Source organism: Mauremys reevesii, linkage group 1, assembly GCF_016161935.1.
Source record: "Mauremys reevesii isolate NIE-2019 linkage group 1, ASM1616193v1, whole genome shotgun sequence".
Taxonomy (NCBI): Eukaryota; Metazoa; Chordata; order Testudines; family Geoemydidae; genus Mauremys; species Mauremys reevesii.
This window is the reverse complement of record NC_052623.1, coordinates 20,808,596-20,828,282: the sequence shown is the minus strand read 5'-3', so window position 1 is coordinate 20,828,282 and position 19,687 is coordinate 20,808,596. Positions and strand designations below refer to the sequence as shown.

Genomic DNA, 19,687 nt, shown 5'->3' with positions numbered 1-19,687 from the left:
TTTGGCGGGTCTTCACTAGACCCGTTAAATCGACCACCAGTAGATCGATCTCAAGAGCGTCGATCCCACCTGTAGTGTAGACCTGCCCATGGAAAGAGTTCTAAAGAGATAACATCTCAATGCAGCTGCAAAGATCTCCATGACAGACGGGGCCACCTTGTCAAAGGGGGGCACCCCCTGATCTCCCCTTGTGCATGCCCAGCTTCACACAAGCACGCACTTGTGTGGGCATTCATCACCTTCTATCTCTTGTACCCGCCAGCAATAGGGTTTAGATGTTCAAATCCACACAACAAGATTGTGGCATGTGCCAGGAACTGCACACACAAAGCTGCTCATGCATAAATATTCCTATTCATCTCCATAAGCATGCAGGGTGCTTAGCAGGCAATAAAAGACGTGCTGCCTGCTACAAAGAGCTGACAGTCTAGTTGAGAGAAGACCATGAAGGAATGGGATAGATATTTAAATCGCAGAGAAATCAAACACATTTTTCACGGGTTGGTCACAGCATAAATAACAAATTTCCTGGATGTGTTACACATCCACAAAATTTGCTATTTATGCCGTGACCAATCCATGAAAAATGTGCGATTGCTCCACAGCATTTCTCAAACTGGGGGCCCCCACACAAAAGGGGGGCACAAGCCTATTGTAGGAGGGGTCGCGGTATTGCCACCCTCACTTCTGCGCTGCTCCTGGTGGCAGTTCTGCCTGAAGCTGGGTGGCGGGAGAGGGGCAGCTCTGATGGCAGTGCCACTGCCAGCAGCAGCACAGAAGTAAGGGTGTCAATACCATACCATGCCATCCTTGCTTCCCCGATGCTGCTGGCAGCAGAACTGCTTTCAGAGCTGGGTGCCCAGCCAGCAGCCGCCGCTTTCCCTTCTGCCTTCAGATCTGTCGGAGACCAGATTTCATGGGGGAGAACAAATTTCACGGTCTGTGACATGATTTTTATGAATGCAAATTTGGTAGACCCCTACGTATATGAGCAAAGGTTACATGTTTTCACATTCACACATCAGGTTAGTTCCTTTTATAGTTAGAGGTGGCTTTGGTCCTGCTTCCCCTCTCCCAGATTGACACTGGTGTCCCTCTATTAACTTTGCCAGCAGAAGAGAAAAGAGACTCAGGATCTTTGTTTTGAAAAACTGAGTTGAAATGGCAACGATTCAAACTCATGTTGATTTTGATCCGTGTAGCTAAGCATCCACATCTGTGACATACTATTGTACTCCATGGTCTTACACAAGCCTAGCCTGAGCCAGAACTGACGTTAGCCTAGGTTGGGCATTAATTAGAGAAAACTTAAGACTCTCCTGATGGAATTCAGATCTTTTTTCTCCCTCTTACCTCATCAGTGTCATCGGGGAAGTAAACTTTGTGGAAAATTTGGGTGGTTTTGTGCTGAATTGCCTCCACTTCAACCAGATGGGGAGGATACTTCCTGGATCCATTCCTATAAGAGAGGAGATTTACAATGAATATGGCACTAGAGAACTCACTGCTGATATACTTTTATACCCTACAAAACCAAAATACTATCTTCAATAAGCACCTAATGAAACCCCAGGAGCAACACAAAATGGAAAGGGTTCTTACATGGAAAATGGTTTTAGGATAGGAGCTGGGAAAGGACTCACCTGCTTGGCTATCAGTAATCAAAAGGAGGACACAACGGAGAAGGGTTTGAAAGATCTATGATTTACCACGGCTGCTGCTATGGTTAGGTACAGGAACAAATACATCTTGTAGTTTTCATAGCCAACCTACCTTCCCCCAGAATGGCCCATGGAAATATGAGCAGACAAGGCAGTCACTGCAAGGATTCTTCTGCCCTGTTTTATTTTATTATTTGTATTGTGGTAGCGCCTAGAGGCCATAAGCAGGATCAGGGCTGCATTGTGCTAGGTGCTGTACAAATATATAATGAAAGAATGGTCCCTGTCTCAAAGAGCTGATAGTCTAAGGGTATGAAGAGAGACAAGAGGTGGCTACAATGACCAGAGAGAGGGAGCTCAAGGTCACAGCCAGGGAGTCATGGTTATTATAATAAGTAGCTGTCATAGCACCAGAGCAGCCTAGCCATGGAGGATTTTATGGGCCTCTTACTAGATGCAAGGGTTAAGCAGAGGTCTGAAGGGGGAGAATGTGTTTATTTGGCCGCTAGATATCACAGTGATGGGTACATTAGGAATGCGTGGATAGACAGACTAATACTACTTGGTTTTTCATCCATAGTGCTTTATTAAGCGTATTAAGGAAGGTAAGTAAAGTTATTCCCATTTTGCAGCTGGAAAATAGAGGGGCAGAAAGGTGCATGGGGAAATTTTCAACTTGCATAGAAAGGCAATGGGTTAGGCACCTGTCAATGCCTCCCCCAAACGGATTTGCCCAAGGTCTGACAGCCAATCACGGTAGAGACAGGAACAGAACCCACATCACCCAACTTCCAGATCAGAGCCCTGTCCACTGGAGTAGACAGACAGAGAGACGCTTAACACTCTGTCCTAACCCTTCCCCACTTCCTCAGCCAGCAAATACTGGCAAATAGCACACACACACACCATCACATCTACCAGAATCTGGTACCATACCTCAGTGCTTTCTGTAGTCTCTGTATGCAATCTGTGGCTAGGGGGTGATGCTTCCGGGACTGGAGAAACCTCTGGACATGGGGCAGGAGAACATTGCTGGGAGGGAAAAGGCCTGTGCACAACCAAAGCAACTCCCAACCCTTCTCTTCGCTGTACCTTAAAGACACAGATACACAACAGGAAAATCAAACTCCCCGAAGGAACACTATCTACCAGAAAGGTCTGGGTCTCACTTACACTAAGGCCCCCTTGACACTGCTCTGGCAGCGTAGAGGAGCATGAAAGTGGCCATCAATGGAATTTACCCCACTTCCATCCCTGTTCAAGACTGTCAGAGTCGGGTAAGGGACTTGAGCACAGATGGGAATTTGGGTCTGAAATTTGGGAATTTGGGTCTCAAGCCTTATAGCACTGACACTAATGTTAGTAATGGGGTTACATATACATCAAGGGGCAGAGATTGTAGAGAGAAGATTCACCAGCACCGCACAACTGTAGAGGACCTTGGAATTGTTGTGGAGGAAAAAAACACCAGATAAGGATCTGGGCTGAATGTCTGGGGAGAGGAAAAGGGAGGAGTCAAAGATGACACCAGAGTCTAGGCCTGAGTGACCGGGAGGATGGTGGAAGGGTCAGTAACAACAGAGAATAGGTGGAAAAGTAGATCCTGTTAAATTTAAATTGATGGCAAGACATCTGCCCTGGAGGAGATATCATAGAGCCAGAGGAAAATGCAGAAGCAGACGGACAGGAACAAGTCCAGACAGATTGGAGTCATCAGCACAGAGACGGTAGATAAAGTAATGATAAAAATCTTTAAAGAGGACAGAGAGAACGGAAGACTTCTGGGCCTACCCATTTCTGCAGCCCCCCCTCCCCCCCCAGTCAGTCCTGCATTACCCGACACGGATAGTTACAGCAGGGTACATGGGGAAGAACGACTCTTACTTAATGTGGTTGTCAGTGAGCTGCTTGAGGATCTGACAGTAGATTTCATCTTTCAACGGTTCAGCTTTCAAGGCACCTTCAAATATTTGGTCTGTTAGCTCGTTGACTGAGCGGGTTCTTTTGGATGGATAGTCACCCATATACTTCAGCACAGGTGCAAGGCAGCAGTCAAGGATACACTAACGAGGAGGCTTAGGGAATGGCTTCGGATACCGACCCAATTAAAGAGTTGCTATGCATCACTCCAGAGGTGGCTGCATTTTGGTGGTAGGTGTGTAGTTAATCTTCAAATGTGCTTTGGGATCCTTCTGGATGGCACCCATAATCATAGAACCTTATGTGTCATCTTGCTTTCTTAGGCTGGAGAGACTTGGATGGGGGAACACGTAGGCCCAGAATGAGTGCAACCCTTTCTTCAGACCGTGTAAGTGCCATGGAATTATTATTATTAATGGCCAGATCTTCAGCTGGCGTATGCTGGCAGAGCTCTGTGGAAGTCAATGGAGCTACACACATTTACACCAGGCTCATCCTGCTAGTTCTATTGTAATTATTATTATTTAGTGCAGCGTGTTTGAAATGAATTTTCTGAATTTAATTTTGGTTGGGGAAAAAAAACAGGAAAAAATTTACAAAAGCTTCATCGAAAATCCCCCCCCTCCATTTTTGACCAAATTTTCCATTTATTATTTTTAAGGAATGGCTCACACTGCAATGTTAGGATCTGAGCTTTATCTACCACGTAATGCTTGAGTCCGAGTTTGGTGTAGCCAGCTTATAAAGATGCAGGTCATCTGCATAATCTGGATATGCGTTTTGACCGGCCCTCAGAGGTCAGAGTTATTTGAGTCCAGGAGTTGGTTCAGGCCCATCTCTAATCATTAGCACTTGTACCAAGTCCCATGGTTAAGGCTCAGATTTTGTCAGGGATATTTTTAGTAAAAATCACAGACAGGTCACAGGCAATAAACAAAAATTCACGGAAGCCCTTGACCTGTCTGTGATTTTTACTAAAAATATCCCTGACAAATGGGGAGGGAGGAGGGTCCAGTACCCACTATTGCTGGGGCTTTGGGATCCCCTCGTCCCCCTGCAGTGGCTGGGAGCTCTGGGGTCCTCTCACCACCCGCCATGGCTGAGCAGCTGTGGGGTGGGGGGTCACCTCGCTGCCCACTGTGGGTGGGCAGCTGCGAGGATCCCTGCCGCTAGCAGCAAGTGGGAGCTCCAGGGTTCCTCTGCCGCCCTCAGCAGCTGGGAGCTCCAGGGGACTGCCACCACCTGCAGGGTCTGGGAGCTCCGGGGGACCCCAGAGGCCCGGAGGCTAGGAGTTGCTGTGGGGCCCAATGATAGGAGTGACTCAGAGCTGCGGGGCTGCCAGCTGACAGTTCCAGCCCCGGGGCAGAAAATGTCATGGAGATCTCTGGAAGTCACGGATTCCCTGAGCTCCATGACACAATCGTAGCCTTATTCATGATGCATGACCTAAAGCCAGCTGAAGTCAATGTTAGTCTTTCCACTGATTTCAGTGGGCCTTGGATCAGGCCCATACTGCGACTCCTTGGGCCGGGCCTCTATGTCGGTTTGATGTATTGTGGGCAACCTTTCCACAGCACTGGAAGGATATCAATGAACGCCATGCAGGCTTCCTGGGACAGTTCCTCGCTGCCCAGGATCTTCTTCAGCAAGGGCTGCTTGATGGGCTCTCGGGTGTAGCACCACAGTTTGTCTTTCCCTCGATTTTTGGTGATCATCACCCGGCTCAGAGTGTGCTTCGGAGGTGGCCTAGCAGCAAACACAAAGCAATGAGGAATCGTGGAGAGATTACGAGGGATGAGACGGCTCTGTGGAGCCCAGCTTCTGAACTTGGGTGCCAAATGTAAGGCTCCCAGTTCTGCGTTAGGGCGCTCTTATAGGGTCCAATCCAACGCCCATTGAGGTCAATAGGAGTCTCCCTGTTGCCTTCAGTGATCGCTGGATCAACCCACTAGATGCCTAGAACAGGTGCCAGGCTCTAGTTTATTTGGAGTTAACACACAGGACTTGCCATACCAGAAGAGACTAATGTTTTTTAAAGAACAGGTTGGACAAACACCTGTCAGGGATAGTCTAAGGTTTAGTTGGTCCTGCCTCAGTGCAGGGGAGTGGACCTGATGACTTCTCAAGGTCCTTTCCAGCCCTACATTTCCATGATCCCGTGTAATGTTCTACATATGATTCAGAGGCTTCAAGGCCAGAAGGGACCATACGTTAGCCGTATGAATAACGCTGGCCGTAAAATTTCATGTAACAATCAGACTTCTGATGTTCTGCCAGTTTATACACAGAACGCAATATCCTAAATCACAGCTGTAGTCCTATCGGGCCAGACAAACTGAAATCTAAAGCTTTCTTACAGTAATCCTGAAATGCAGCCATCGATTCGGCTCTGCCTTAGAAATGAACTCAAGTCCTTTATGCATGCCGAAGAGATTTTTTTTTTTAAGTTTCACCTAAAATAATCATAAGAGAACTCTTCCAAGGTGTATGGCTTCACTCTTTCTTCACTGTCCGAAATCGCCAGTTGGGACATTCTAATAACATCTTGCCTCTGGTCAGGGGTCATTGTGACTAACGCCTAGAGAATAAAGGAGTCATGGTTAGTCAATGTATTTTAGATGAAAGAATTTTGATGTGTCCAGAGGGGGAAAGCAGATGAAAAATGAAAAGACTGAAGATGAAAGAAAATCATGCTGTAATGAAAAAACAACAAAATATTAACTTCAAACTAATAAACAGCAACAACACTCAATCATAGTGGAACTATGCAGTTTCGTGCATTTCTTAGTAATTAACACAGGGGGATCTCAAAACAGTGTGGACCACATCCTAAGAGAGAAAGTACCTTATGGACCCACTTCCCCTCTCATTCATAGCTGCACAGACACATCTCCCCTGCCCAAATATCACCTTCAAAATTCAAGCCACAGTGACATCTAAGAAGATTCAGCCATATTTTAGGTCCAAAGTGGGTGGTTTTCAAAGCTCAGTGGAAAGACTAATAGGTTGTCCAGACAGATGAAATCTGGTTCCCCTCTGCCCCAATGACCCTCTTAGTCATTCTTGCTTCCACTGCATCATCATCAGGGCCTGATCTAATCTTTGAAGACAATGGAACAACTCCTTTTGATGTCAGTGGCTTTTGTATCAGGCACCAAGATGCACCATCCCTTAGGGTATCTTACCACAATCTCCAGAGGCGGCAAGGTGACAGTCGGCAAGACGTAAACACAGTCTGTTGGGAAATCTCCTCTCTGTTTGGTCCTTTCATTGACCCCATTGGCCCAGCCCGAGTTCATGACATGCTCTCCAGTGTCCTGGTCCATAACAATCAGGTCTCCTTTATGGAAGCTGAGGAATCCAGATTCTTCTCCCACTGCAGTGGAAGCGGCTGCTGTTATTTCCAAACATCCTTTGGAGTAATTACCTTGTCTACATGCCTGCCTAACACACCTATCCCTGGGAAATCGGATCCTATAAAACAGGCGATTGCTAAATGTGTACAGTGAACAAATACCACTTACAGAAGTGCTTGGGCTGGCATTTTCAAAGGGAATGAGGAGAGTTAGGCTCCCAAATCCCACTGGCTTTCAATAGAAATTGGATGCTCAACTCCCTCAGGCACTTTTGAAAATCCCACCCTAACCAAAGGTCTTACACACTGATTTCAAGGTCAGAAGAGACCACTGTGCTCATCTAATCTCACTGCCTGCAGAACACCAACCAGAGAATTTCACCCAGAAATCCCTGCAGAAAGCCCATAACTTCTGGTTGAGCTAGAGGATATATTTTCCGAAAGAGACATCCAATCCTGATTAAACAAAAGCTTTTATACATGAGTGCTGCTCTTGCAGGAGAAGCTGGCAGCTTTCCCAGTGCGATATATGAAAGATTGCCTGCCCTAAAGCCAGAGGATTTCTTTGCCTTTGGGTTGGTCAGTTTACTCACCAGGGTTTGGGTTGTCTTGGAGAGTGACAACATACTTTGATCTTTTCCTTAGTCCTTCTAGGAAGGTGACAACAAGGTCCCGGATGTCCTCTGCATTGTTGGAGGTGAAGGTGTACTCGTCCCCTTTAATGGTGGCCAAGGTGAAACTCTGCCCTTGGAGCTTTCCACCTCTAGAACAGGGATCATAGAAACCACATTCATTAAACCAGTGTCACCCGGAGATTTGGGGGAAAAGGTTCACAGCTGGCCACCTCCATCGTTCCTGCAAAATGTGCATGTGCGCCTGCTGTAAACACACACTGCCACTCGTGAGGACAAACATGCATTTAGCACTGTCAAAATGGGCTTCCCTCTATACACAAACGCTGCTGGGCAAGTGCACATCTGGGACCCAGGCGCACACACACACACATTTTGCCAGCACAACTCAGGTGGAGAGTTTTGAAAATTTGGTCCTAGCATGAAGGCGAAATTGGCTCATAGATTCCCAGGCCACAAGGGATCATTACGGTCATTTAGTCGGCCCTCCTGCATAACAAACACCAGAGGTCATTTTCATTTTCTGGGTTTGGTGCATGGTCGCTTTTGTCTGAGAGCGCGTGGTGAAGAGAAGGGAAGAATGCTGATTGGGAATCGGGGAAAGAGCAGAGCAAACCTGTACCAGGAGCTCTAATGTGACAGTTAAGCTCTTTGGAGCAGGGTCTGTCTTTTTAGTCTCTGTACAGCGCCTAGCACAATGGGGTCCTGTTTCAGGACTAGGGGTCCTAGGCCCATACAAATAATAATAAATTAAAAATTATGGGGAGGTACCACTGTGTGGCAGAATTAATTCTGTCTGTAAATAAGACAAATTTATCCTTGACTCCTCCCTATAATAGAAATTAGAACATGCCTGTGCCTACCAGAAATCAGTCTAGCACGAGTATCAAAAATGTTTTCCATAATATACAAAGCAAGGTGCAGACCCTGGCCTCTGCTTCATTTCAGAAACGGCCTTGAGGTTGGATTTAGGTTCAGCAGGAATGCAGTTCTCTTCGTGTGCTTCCAAGACATGCCTTATGTCGGCATTCTGTTCTGACTCTGGGTTGAATCTTTTACATCACAACACAGAGCAAATTCTACCCTTGGACATGAGGAAGCTGCTCCTGCTTGATTAATGGAAGCTGCAAGTATGTCCCAGGGCGGAAACTGGCTTTTAATTACTCATGTCGATGGCTGTTGTCTTAGTAAAGGAAATCTGCTAGGAGATGCTTCCAAGTATTGCCTTGTGGAAAAACATCACTATCCTTTCTTTTAACTGCTAGTAGGGAAACCACCATGCTGGTTAATAAAGATTGAGACCAACCAGGGTGACCAGATGTCCTGATTTTATAGGGACAGTCCCGATTTTGGGGGCTTTTTCTTATATAGGCACCTATTACCCCCCACCCCCGTCCCGATTTTTTACACTTGCTGTCTGGTCACCCTAAGACCAATACTATCAAACTAGGGTTGCCTACGTCAGACTGACTCATTCTGCTCCTCCTTACCTACTGCTTGAGACAGCCGTGATCTCTGGGAAGGAGAGTTCTAAGAGGACTTGTTCTTGTTCATCCACAAAGTACACTCCGGTCCAATTCACAGCTACAATCACATCGTTCTTGGGCAGGCTGGGTCCTGGGTTGAAGACAATATGCACAATAGATAAATGTGCAGGCAACTATCAGACTGTAAAGTTAAAATGCTGGTTAAAAATGGTTTACAAATTGGACAGGCTTTTAGCTCTCAAATCAAGTCGTAAAGGCCAGAAAGACCCCGTCTTGTTCATTGGGGACGTGGTAAAAGCATCAGCGCTTGAGACATTTATAGCCAGGCTGCACTGAGTGCTGTACAAAGCAATCCTGTGACTTCAGGAGGATGGACCCGATCACCCAATAGGTCTTGTTCATCTCTAGAGTCTATGAATCCTGTGGCACCTTATAGACTAACAGACGTTTTGCAGCATGAGCTTTCGTGGGTGAATACCCACTTCTTCGGATGCAAGCAGGTGGGTATTCACCCACGAAAGCTCATGCTGCAAAACGTCTGTTAGTCTATAAGGTGCCACAGGATTCTTTGCTACTTCTACAGAACCAGACTAACACGGCTACCCCTCTGATTCTAGAGTCTATGATTCTCTTTTATTTCATGGATGCTCATCCTATGGCAACACATTCTCTGTGGGGTTACCTGAGAATTTGAAGGCTTCATAGAATCTAGAAAACAGCAAAGGCCACTTGAAACGTGCAAAATCCACCACTTCTTCCTTGACTTTTTTGGGGTCTGCTCTCTTCTGGGTATAAATTCCCTACAGGGAAACCAAACCAAAACCAGCATGAAAAAACAAACCAACAATATGCAGGTTAAAGCCAGGAAATGGGCCAATTAAAAACAAATCAATGGGGCGACATCAGTTTACACCAGCTGAAGATCTTGAAGTCATGAGACCTCCGACAGTATCAGGATGAAGCCAATGGCTTAAAATACTCACAGGGAAAGTAGTGGAAACCCCAGTACTTGAGTTATTAAAGGACTGGACAGGACAAAGGTATGGAGAATACACTGTAGGGAATGATCCTGCACTGGAAGGGACGGGGGAAGGTCTAGATGATCCAATAGGACCTTTCAGCCCTCGTGCTTAGATGAACAGTACCCAGTGGTGGAGACAAAGCCATGGGAATCATGGTGCCTGATTCTCCAGGAATATAAATCAGGAGCAGTTCTACTGAAGTCCAGGAAATTTCATGAGGCTCACACTGGTGTAAGAAGTGAGAGGAGAATCAGGCTGTCATGAATATAAAGGGAAGGGTGACCACCTTTCTGTATACAGTGCTATGGGGTCCCTCCTGGCCAGAGGCACAAAATCCTCTTACCTGTAAAGGGTTACAAAGCTCAAGTAACCTAGCTGACACCTGACCAAAAGGACCAATAAGGGGACAAGATGCTTTCAAATCCAACTCCATTAGTATTAGTACAGGAGTACTTGTGGCACCTTAAAGACTAACAAATTTATTTTAGCATGAGCTTTCGTGAGCTACAGGTCTCTTCTTCGGATGCATAGAATGGAACACACAGACAGAAGATATTTATATATACAGAGAACATGAAAAGGTTGAAGTATGCAGATGATAGCTCATCTCAATTGATTAGACTTTTCCTGTTGTTATGCATACTTCCACCTTTTCATGTTCTCTGTATGTATAAATATCTCCTGTCTGTGTGTTCCATTCTATGCATCCGAAGAAGAGAGCTGTAGCTCACGAAAGCTCATGCTAAAATAAATTTGTTAGTCTTTAAGGTGCCACAAGTACTCCTGTTCTTTTTGCGGATACAGACTAACACGGCTGCTACTCTGAAACCTGTCATTAGTATTAGTAAGTACTTAGCAAGGAAATGCGTTAGTTACTTTTATTTTGGCTTGTGTTTTCCTTTGTGTAAGAGAGAGGTTTATGCCTGGTTTTGTAACTTTAAGGTTTTGCCTAGAGGGGGATCCTCTGTGTTCTTGAGTCTTTTGTTATTCTGTAAAGTACTTACCATCCCGATTTTACAGAGGTGATTCTTTTACCTTTTCTTTAATTAAAATTCTTCGTTTAAGAACCTGATTGATTTTTCATCGTTTTAAGATCCGAGGGTTTGGGTCTGTGTTCACCTGTACCAATTGGTGAGGATATTATTCTCAAGCCTCCCCAGGAAAGGCGGTGTACGGGTTTGGGGGGGGGATTATTCTCAAGCCTGCCCAGGAAAAGGGGTGTAGGGACTTGGGGGGATATTTGGGGAAGGTAGGGCTCCAAGTGGCCCTCTCTAAATGTTTGTTTAAATCACTTGGTGGTGGCAGTGTTACTTAATCCAAGGTATAAGAGTGAAATTGTGCCTTGGGGAGTTTTAACCTAAGCTGGTAGAAATAAGTTTAGGGGGTCTTCTTGTGGGTCCCCACATCTGTACCCTAAAGTGACATGGTGGCAGAGTGGTGGGATCATTTTGAACCAGAGATCATTTTGAATCAGGAGCACAAACCTTAGGAATTTTTTTTTCTTAAAAGAAGCTGCTTGGGGAAAGCAGGAGCTGAGGGCAGATAGCGATCTTATCTCTCTTGGCCTGGAGACAAAGGTGTCAGGTTCTTGTAACAAAAGAAATTTTTTTAAAGCTGTGAGCAGCTGGAGATTTTTGTCTCTGCCTGAGGGCAGGGCAGGGTAGTTAACTTCCTACAAGTGAAAACACAAGTCAAAATAAAAGTAACTAACACATTTCCTTGCTAAATACTTACTAATACTAATGCAACTGGATTGCTTGCTTTCTTGATCTGTCTCCGGCAAGCACACAGAACAGACAGACAAAGCCTTTTCCCCCCCTCCTACACCCCCAGATTTGAAAGTATCTTGTCCCCTTATTGGTCCTTTTGGTCAGGTGTCTGCTAGGTTACTTGAGCTTCTTAACCCTTTACAGGTAAGAGGATTTTGTGCCTCTGGCCAGGAGGAACCATATAGCACCCACGAAAGCTCATGCTCCTATATGTCTGTTAGTCTATAAGGTGCCACAAGACTCTTTGCTGCTCCTATAGCACTGTATGCAGAAAGGTGTGGTCACCCTTCCCTTTATATTCATGACACAGGCCCATGGTGTTTTATCTTAAAATCTGTTGTCATGAATGGAGTCTCTGCTCTGCCGTCCTCCACAGCGAGAAATCCAGCAGGAATGGATCTCTGAGGAAACACCTGGCTGGGCTGTGTAGAGGAGACGTGCTCCTCACCCTTGGACCAGGCTCCATTCAGGACGTCACTGGGTGTTATGGTGGCCCCTGTGTTTGTACAGTGCCCTGAATTTTGGGGCCTCTATCCTGACTGGTGCCTCTAGGCACGGCCGTAACGCCACCATATAAGAGTCCCATGATTTAAGGGGAAATCCCCAGCGTTAGAGTCTTAGCCTTAAAAATAAGTCTGTCTGTGATATCTTCCTGCCATCCAGTAACTGCTTCAAAACCCAGTGCCACCACTGAAGTCTCTCTCTCCTTCACTTGTGACCCAACCGGCATCAAGAACGGCTACACTGGTCTTTGCCCCTTGCTCTAAATCGATCTCTGGGGGAAACATCCATTTCTGTCTCAGCCTGAGTCGGGGCTCAGACCGAACCCCCACAGGCTGACACAGGCAAACCTGCTGGCTGTTTAACACGCACAGAGCCTTGCGAGAGCCAACACCTACCTTTTTATGTGCAGCTATAATGAGCTGAGCCCATTTCTCCACTGTTTTCGAAGCAGTGATCTCTCTGTCAGGGATGTAGGAGGGGATTAAGTTCAGGAGTCGCTCCAGCACCATCGCCGCCCCATAGTCTACATAGTACTGCTGGGAAGCCAGTTCTGCCAAGTCTTCTTCCTGTAGGAACCAACAACTAAAGAAACTACAAGGAGGGAGTCACTTTAACCTCCCTTCTCCTTGAGCTCAATTAACCCTTTGCTGACACAGACTGATTGAATTTTAATGGGATTTCACAGGTATCAATGGACTTTAGATCAGGCTCTAAACAGTGGCACTTTACAGCACTGCAACTTTCTTGCTCAGAAGTGTGAAAAAACACCTCCCTGAGCGCTGCAAGTTTCAGCGCCATAACGTGCCAATGTAGACAGTGCACCAGTGCTGGGAGCTATGCCCGTCGTGGAGGTGGGTTTTTTAGAGTGCTGGGAGAGCCAGTGAAGACGTGCCCTAAGTGACTAACTCCTAAATGAATAAAACATCACACAAATACTTCCTTAAATACCTCTCCTTTCTATGGACCCCACCTGCATTCAACTGGGAGAAAGACTGGGTCTCATGCACCTAGCAGTGATAGCTGCAACTATTAAATGAATTGCAGATGAATGGATAATGGGATAGTAGAGAAAATTCCCTTCTGAATTTTGCTTACCAAAGGCTCTAGCACTTTAGTTCACCTGATGGCATCATCTCTTTTTGATTAAGCAGGTTCAGTATCCATTGTTGAGCACTGAGGTGCACGAAATTACCTCTCATACCAGAGGAGTCACCTGAATGCAGATAACATCTCATTGGATGCTATGGCCATGTTTGCTCCAGAGCTGTGTCTACACTGGCAAAGTGACCTGTTGCTGGCAACTGGTGTCAGGAAGGTTTACAGCTGAACCAATACTGAACATTGTATAGGCCCAAGTCTAGCTGAGGGCAAACTGCGTTCAGCAGAGTGCCCGGAAGGAACTATGGTTAAAACCTGAGCAGGTTTGAGCACCATGAACAACTCTGTCCTGGTCTACACTTGCAGTTCAATCCTGTTCAGCACTGGTTCAATGGCACCCTTTTCTGATACCTGTAGTCAGCAATGGGTAATTCTATTAGTGTAGACAAGGCTTAGGGAGTATAAATCAATTGTGTCTCAGCACATCTCTTGCACTTAAGGAGCAAACCCACCTCTTTCTTCATAAATCGGGCAAATTGCTGAAGAACAGATACCTGAATGCAATACACCTTTATTTTGTACTGTGTCCCAAAGTATTTTACAGAGACATGATATAGCTACAGAAGTGGAGACTGGGAGCAAGAGATATAGGCAAAGGATAGGACTACAGATAAGATTTGAGATGGAGAGTCAATGAGGCAGAGATACAAGAAGATAAACTAGACACCATGGTGATTGGGCACTTTATAGACACACAGTAGAAATCTCATGTGGAGGTCAGGAGAAGAAGGGGTAGAAGCAGACGGAACAGAAGATAGATATGTTGGATGAAGTCCATGGATACTTTAAAAACAAGGAGGACAAAATGCCCAGGCCCAGATCCTTCCCAGATTCTCAGTGGTATTTAGGTCCCTAACTCTGTTTGAGGATTAGGACCTACATTTTCAAAGTAACAAGTACTTTTGGGTTCCACAATTTTTGGGCGCCTAATTAGACATACCTCAAAGGGGCTTGGTTTTCAGAAGTGCTAAGCACCTGGTTCTCTGCAAATCAGTCCTCTTTAAGGTCTCCCAGGTTGGGAACCCGAACACTGAGGTAGTCAGAATCACTAGTCACTTAAGCCAAGGGGCCAGACTTTGCCTTGGGATGCTCATGTGCAGCTCCCACTGATTTCTGATACTCAGGGGCAGTTCCCATTGATTTCCTCTGTTTGTAAGTCGGCTCCTTTGACTTCGATGAGAGTTGTCTGTGAGTTTCTTCGGGGGTGAAATTTGGCTCTTAATGTATGAAGTTCATGGTGCTGGGTCCCTTATTAGTAGACAGACAGACAGACAGACAGCAAGAACAACATTCATTTTAAGGATTCTGGATCCTACCTACCTAAATGAGAAGAGAATATTCACGTGCTCAATTTCCCAAGCCTGGGGGCCAAGGTCTGCCATTGCTGAGGACTCACCTTGTCACATCGGTACTCCCCAAACTTCACCCCTCGGACTATCTGCTGGTAAATGAGGTTGGTTGCCACGTTGTCTTCGCTCGGATTGTGCCACGGGGTGAAGATCTCCTTCCTGAAGAAGAGCCGCCACGGCGCGTTGCGCTCCTGGGCTCCCTGCTCTTTGGCGTACTGTTCGCACTGAGACACAGCGTCCATCACGTGGTCGTTGCCGCTCCCCAAGGATGAGACCTGGCCAGGGCAGGAAGGGGACAGGGAAGGTACATGCTGGTCACCATATTTTTAGCAGCAGTTTCCATGCCCCATGTGAAAGGAGAAACCCATCGTGATTTAGTGGGATGAGATTGCTCCACAAGGGGAGCAAAGAGCCTTTGTTATTATGCATTATTTGTATGACCATAGCACCTAAGAGCCCTAGTCATGGGCCAGGCACCCACTGTGCGAGGTGCTGTACAAACAGAGCAAAAAGATGCCCCCTTACCCTCCTACCATGCCCCTGTGCAGGGGCCAATCACAACTGCAAGAACTCCTCAGAGCGAGAGCCCACAACAGCGCCAGCTTCTCCTAAAGGGACAAGAGGAGTATGTGTGTAACCCGGTCCCCACTCTACCAGCCACCAGAGAGGGGCAGCCACGGAGTGGAGAACATGCTGCACCCTCCTATGGGATGGCACAGACCCTCTGCTACCCAGGAGCTATGGGACTGATTCTGTCTCCGGGAGCGCTCCCTAAGGCTAGGCAGCTCGTGCTGCACTGCCCACCGGACCTGTGTCTGAAGGGCCCAGTCTAGCCCATGGTTTGCGTGTATGATGCTATTATTGACTTTTCAGGTTCCATGCCTGTGCTTGGAACAGTCGATTGAAAGCCAGACTGAGTGCAATCAATCAGAATAAGCAGGAATGGAGGGCTACGTCTCTCCCCAGACATTACACGGGTACATGCACCTGCCACAAGCCTTCGAAACAGACCAGAGGATTTTCAAGGATGATAACACTCTGTCCAGGCTTCAAGGTTTATGTAATGCAGCGGTTTTCAAACTTTTATTCTGGAAACCCAGTTGAAGAAAATTGTTGATGCCCATGACCCAGTGGAGCTGGGGATGAGGAGTTTGGGGTGCAGGAAGGGGCTCTGGGTTTGAGGGGGAGGCTCAGAGCTGAGGCAGGGGATTGGGGCATGGGGTTAGGGCGCAGGCTTACTTCCGGCGGCTCCAGGTCAGTGGTGCAGTAGGGGTGCTAAGGCAGGCTTCCTGCCTGTCCTGACACTGCGGATCGTGCGGCCAGCAGCAGGTCCAGCTCCTAGGGAGCGCGCAAGCGGCTCCGTGCAACTCTTGCCTGCAGGCACTGCTCCCCACCCCCATATCCCACTGGCTGGGAACTGACCAATGGGAGTGTTGAGCAGGTGGCAGTGTGCCGAGCCTTGTTCCCAACCCCGCCCCCTCCGGCTAGGAGCTGTCGGAACAGATAGGAACTAGCTGCCTTAGCGAGGCAGCACCACTGACAGGACTTTTAACAGCCCGGTCGGCGGTGCTGACCAGAGCCGCTGCGACCCAGTGCCTTACATTCCGCAACCCAGTACTGGGTCGCGACCCCGAGTTTGAAAACCACTGATGTAATGGAATGCTAAACTGTATTATACTGTTCACCCACTAGGTGGCGCGGTATGTAAAAATACCTTATTTAAGCTCACCTCAGCCATACCTGGCAGCGCATTAATGATGAACACATCTGGTGTGTATCTTGCTCGGAAGCAAGCTCTGTAGCCAGTCCATGTCTGGTACAGGGCCATGACAGTTTATTAGGAGTAGATGGAGTTACACAGGCAGGCTGTAGCTACTGACTGACTTGGATGAGATTTTACTCTCAGACTATTTTGCCTTCTCATTGACTCTGACCTTTATTCTTAGGGAGTTGTATCTACTGGTAGCTTCCAAAAGTTCATTACTAACACAATAGCTTAGTGTTCAATTCCCTGCTCTCATCACAAGACAGAACTGCCACCCTGAAGATACATATTTTCTATATCAGAAAAGAGGCACCTTCCCCTTCTCTGAGGCGTCTAGGTCAGCACGTACCTTGTCAAACAGTGCGATGTAAAGCGAAAACCCAAATCGGTCCTTCAGGCTGATCTTGTCAGCTAAGGAATTGCAGAGCTCTTTAGCGGTCGTTGCAGAGTCAGTTAGTAGCGTTTTCGTTGTCCCATCCATAAACGTAACAGGAAGCATGATAGGTTTCTTGGACTTGGTCGCCTAGGAGATTAGGGTCAAACTTTTTAAAGGCATACGAACTTGAATTATTTTTCCATTTACAAGTTATCTCCCAACAATCATAGCGTCTTTTCTGGATCCTTTGCACCAGTACCTATGGCTAAATTTGTAATACGGCTGCTATATACTTCTCCACAGCATAATGTAGGGTCACAACCTGAGTATTGGGGAGCAGCTGCAACTCCTGATTTTTTAAATTAATACAGTTAATTGCCAATGGTAATTTTTGATTCTCTTCAATGGACACTGGATTGAATCCTGGAGGCATGTGTAACATTTAAATCTGTGTAGAGACTTGGATAATACCCACTGCCTCAAACTACATGGAACACAGTTCTGTACCACCTCCAAAATACAGGAAGCTGGCAAAGAGTGCAGGCAAGAGGAACAGTAACAAGTGGTTTGAAGATAAAGCGACTCAGTCATATGTTCTCCACAAGGAAGAAATAGTTTCTGCTTCTGACCTGCTAATCCTCAGAATAAGAGAGACAACATCCTACTAAGGGACTGTGAAAAATGTTTAAGCCTCTAAATGGAACGGCATTCACTATTAGAGCTGGAAAGAAACCGCGTTTCATCCCCCACAGAACACTGGGAAGAAAAACACTTCCACTGAATTTGTCAGGTTTTGGTTGAAAAAAAATGAAAACCTGAAAACTAAACTTTTTGGTTTACAACAACTAAAAACTGAAAATATTGTTTTCAAGGACAGATGAAAATTTTCCTACAAAAATCTGAAAAATTCAGACAGAAATGGACATTTTCTAAAGCAAATTTCTGTTCAGTCAAAAGTCGCTTTCAACAACATTTCAACAAAATCTTTTTAGACTCGCTCTATTTGCTCTAGGGGATTCGGCTGATCATACCTGTAATTCTAACCAGCTGGGCGGCTGGGTCCTAGTCCCATTTGCAAATGTCCTCCTCAATCTCTCTTCACAATAGGGAGCGTAACCAGGAGGACCTCCACTGATGAAGTTCCTTAAATACTGTTGGCAAGAGAAAATGTATCGGTTAGATGACTGACGGCTGCTGTTGGCTTGAACACAGGTCTATGGCTCCATTCTAAAGCCTGACCACTCAAAATGTTATTGCAGCATTAGCCAGAAGGGGGAATTAAATCAAACAGACCTGTAGGTAATGAGCAGTGGGGAGACAAACACAGTATTTAATCAAATGCACACACCAAATCAATTCCCTGCCATTGCAGGGGCCTTGCACATTGCACCTCGGTCCCACCTATTATCTGAATGCGGCACACAATAGTTTGTTCTCCTGAGGGCTGTAACACTTTAGTCTAATCCAGGTTAATGGGCTTGCTGCAGGGGTAACTGGGTGGAGTTTAGTGGCCTGTGACATGCAAGTCAGACTAGATGATCTGGTGTAATTTCCAGCTCAAGAAGACAAACCCGCCCTCGCTCCGATTAAGCTAGCATGCTAAAAATAGAAGTATCGCTGCTGCACTGTGAGATAGCCACATGCTAGATCAGGCTGAGATGCTACCCATGAACATGGGCAGGTAGCCTGTCCTGCTGCTCATGCTGTCAGGGCTACACTTCTGTTTTTAGCATGCTAGCTTGATCAGAACTAGCGTGGGCACGTCTCCTCGAGCTGGGAATTACACCTCCCACTCTAGTGTAGATGTACCCTATGACACACACACAGAGAATACTTAGATACCATATTAATACATTAGATTGGTATTTATTTGCTTAGCTTTTAAAAAATATCCATTTTAGGGAGGTCCTATCTAGGACTCTATGTACTTGGCCCATGTATTAAAAATGCACCCACATTACTGCAGAAAAAAATTAAACCCAGCAACCTCCCCAAAATGACAGACAGAAAATACTCTATAAATAACTTAGACAGACAGCTCTATAAATCATAACTGGGAGGCTCTATAAATCACTTTGCTAGATCTATAAATCTTAACTTAATGCTCTATAAATAACTTAGATAGACAGCGAGGCAGACAGATGGATAAGATGAATAGCAGCCACTCCGTGGTTATAGTTGCAACAGAGTTTGCATTGTGAACCTGATTTTGGCATCACCTCTCAAATCCACACCCACAAAACTAACAGCTTTGGAATTGGTAGGTAAGGTCTGGGGCTGATGCAGAATTTTTCTACTAACTCTGAAATAAATCAGAGTAAGTGCTCCTGATTAATGTACCTTCAAAGCAGAAGTATTCACCAGAGCATTGGGCAGGAGGTCAGACTAGATGATCATAATGGTCCCTTCTGACCTTAAAGTCTATGAGTCCAAAACAAATCTACAAATATTTTTGCCATCATATAGTACAAAAGGAGACAGAAAGAGAGAGAAAATATAGTTCATATCCCCTCAGATGAGTTCTGCCAGCAGTGCACAGGGCCAGCATTTAACAGCTATGATACTTTAAAAAAAAAGTTATTGACATTTTAAGCCCTGATTCTGAAATTGCATCTGTACAGGAGACCCCAGTGGTTTGCCTGCAGCTCCTTGCAGGATCGGGGCCTTTAACAGTAACTTCAGAGTGAGT

The 19,687-nt window shown here is 46.1% G+C and overlaps 1 protein-coding gene across 2 annotated transcripts in view; it reads right to left on the bottom strand.

Moving 5' to 3' along the window:
* The window catches only part of MYO7A (myosin VIIA), a 105,837-nt gene that overhangs the window by 14,654 nt on the left and 71,496 nt on the right, over positions 1 to 19,687 (bottom strand). For both annotated transcript variants that reach the window (XM_039537700.1, XM_039537708.1), the window contains 13 exons: positions 18,030 to 18,149; positions 16,972 to 17,145; positions 14,905 to 15,132; positions 12,746 to 12,916; positions 9,738 to 9,855; positions 9,059 to 9,185; positions 7,530 to 7,699; positions 6,767 to 6,957; positions 6,035 to 6,159; positions 5,170 to 5,327; positions 3,546 to 3,699; positions 2,598 to 2,753; positions 1,354 to 1,459 (listed from right to left, as the gene is read on the bottom strand). In XM_039537700.1, the coding sequence (XP_039393634.1) occupies positions 1,354 to 1,459; positions 2,598 to 2,753; positions 3,546 to 3,699; positions 5,170 to 5,327; positions 6,035 to 6,159; positions 6,767 to 6,957; positions 7,530 to 7,699; positions 9,059 to 9,185; positions 9,738 to 9,855; positions 12,746 to 12,916; positions 14,905 to 15,132; positions 16,972 to 17,145; positions 18,030 to 18,149 (1,998 nt within the window). The remainder of the gene's footprint in view (positions 1 to 1,353; positions 1,460 to 2,597; positions 2,754 to 3,545; positions 3,700 to 5,169; positions 5,328 to 6,034; positions 6,160 to 6,766; positions 6,958 to 7,529; positions 7,700 to 9,058; positions 9,186 to 9,737; positions 9,856 to 12,745; positions 12,917 to 14,904; positions 15,133 to 16,971; positions 17,146 to 18,029; positions 18,150 to 19,687) is intronic.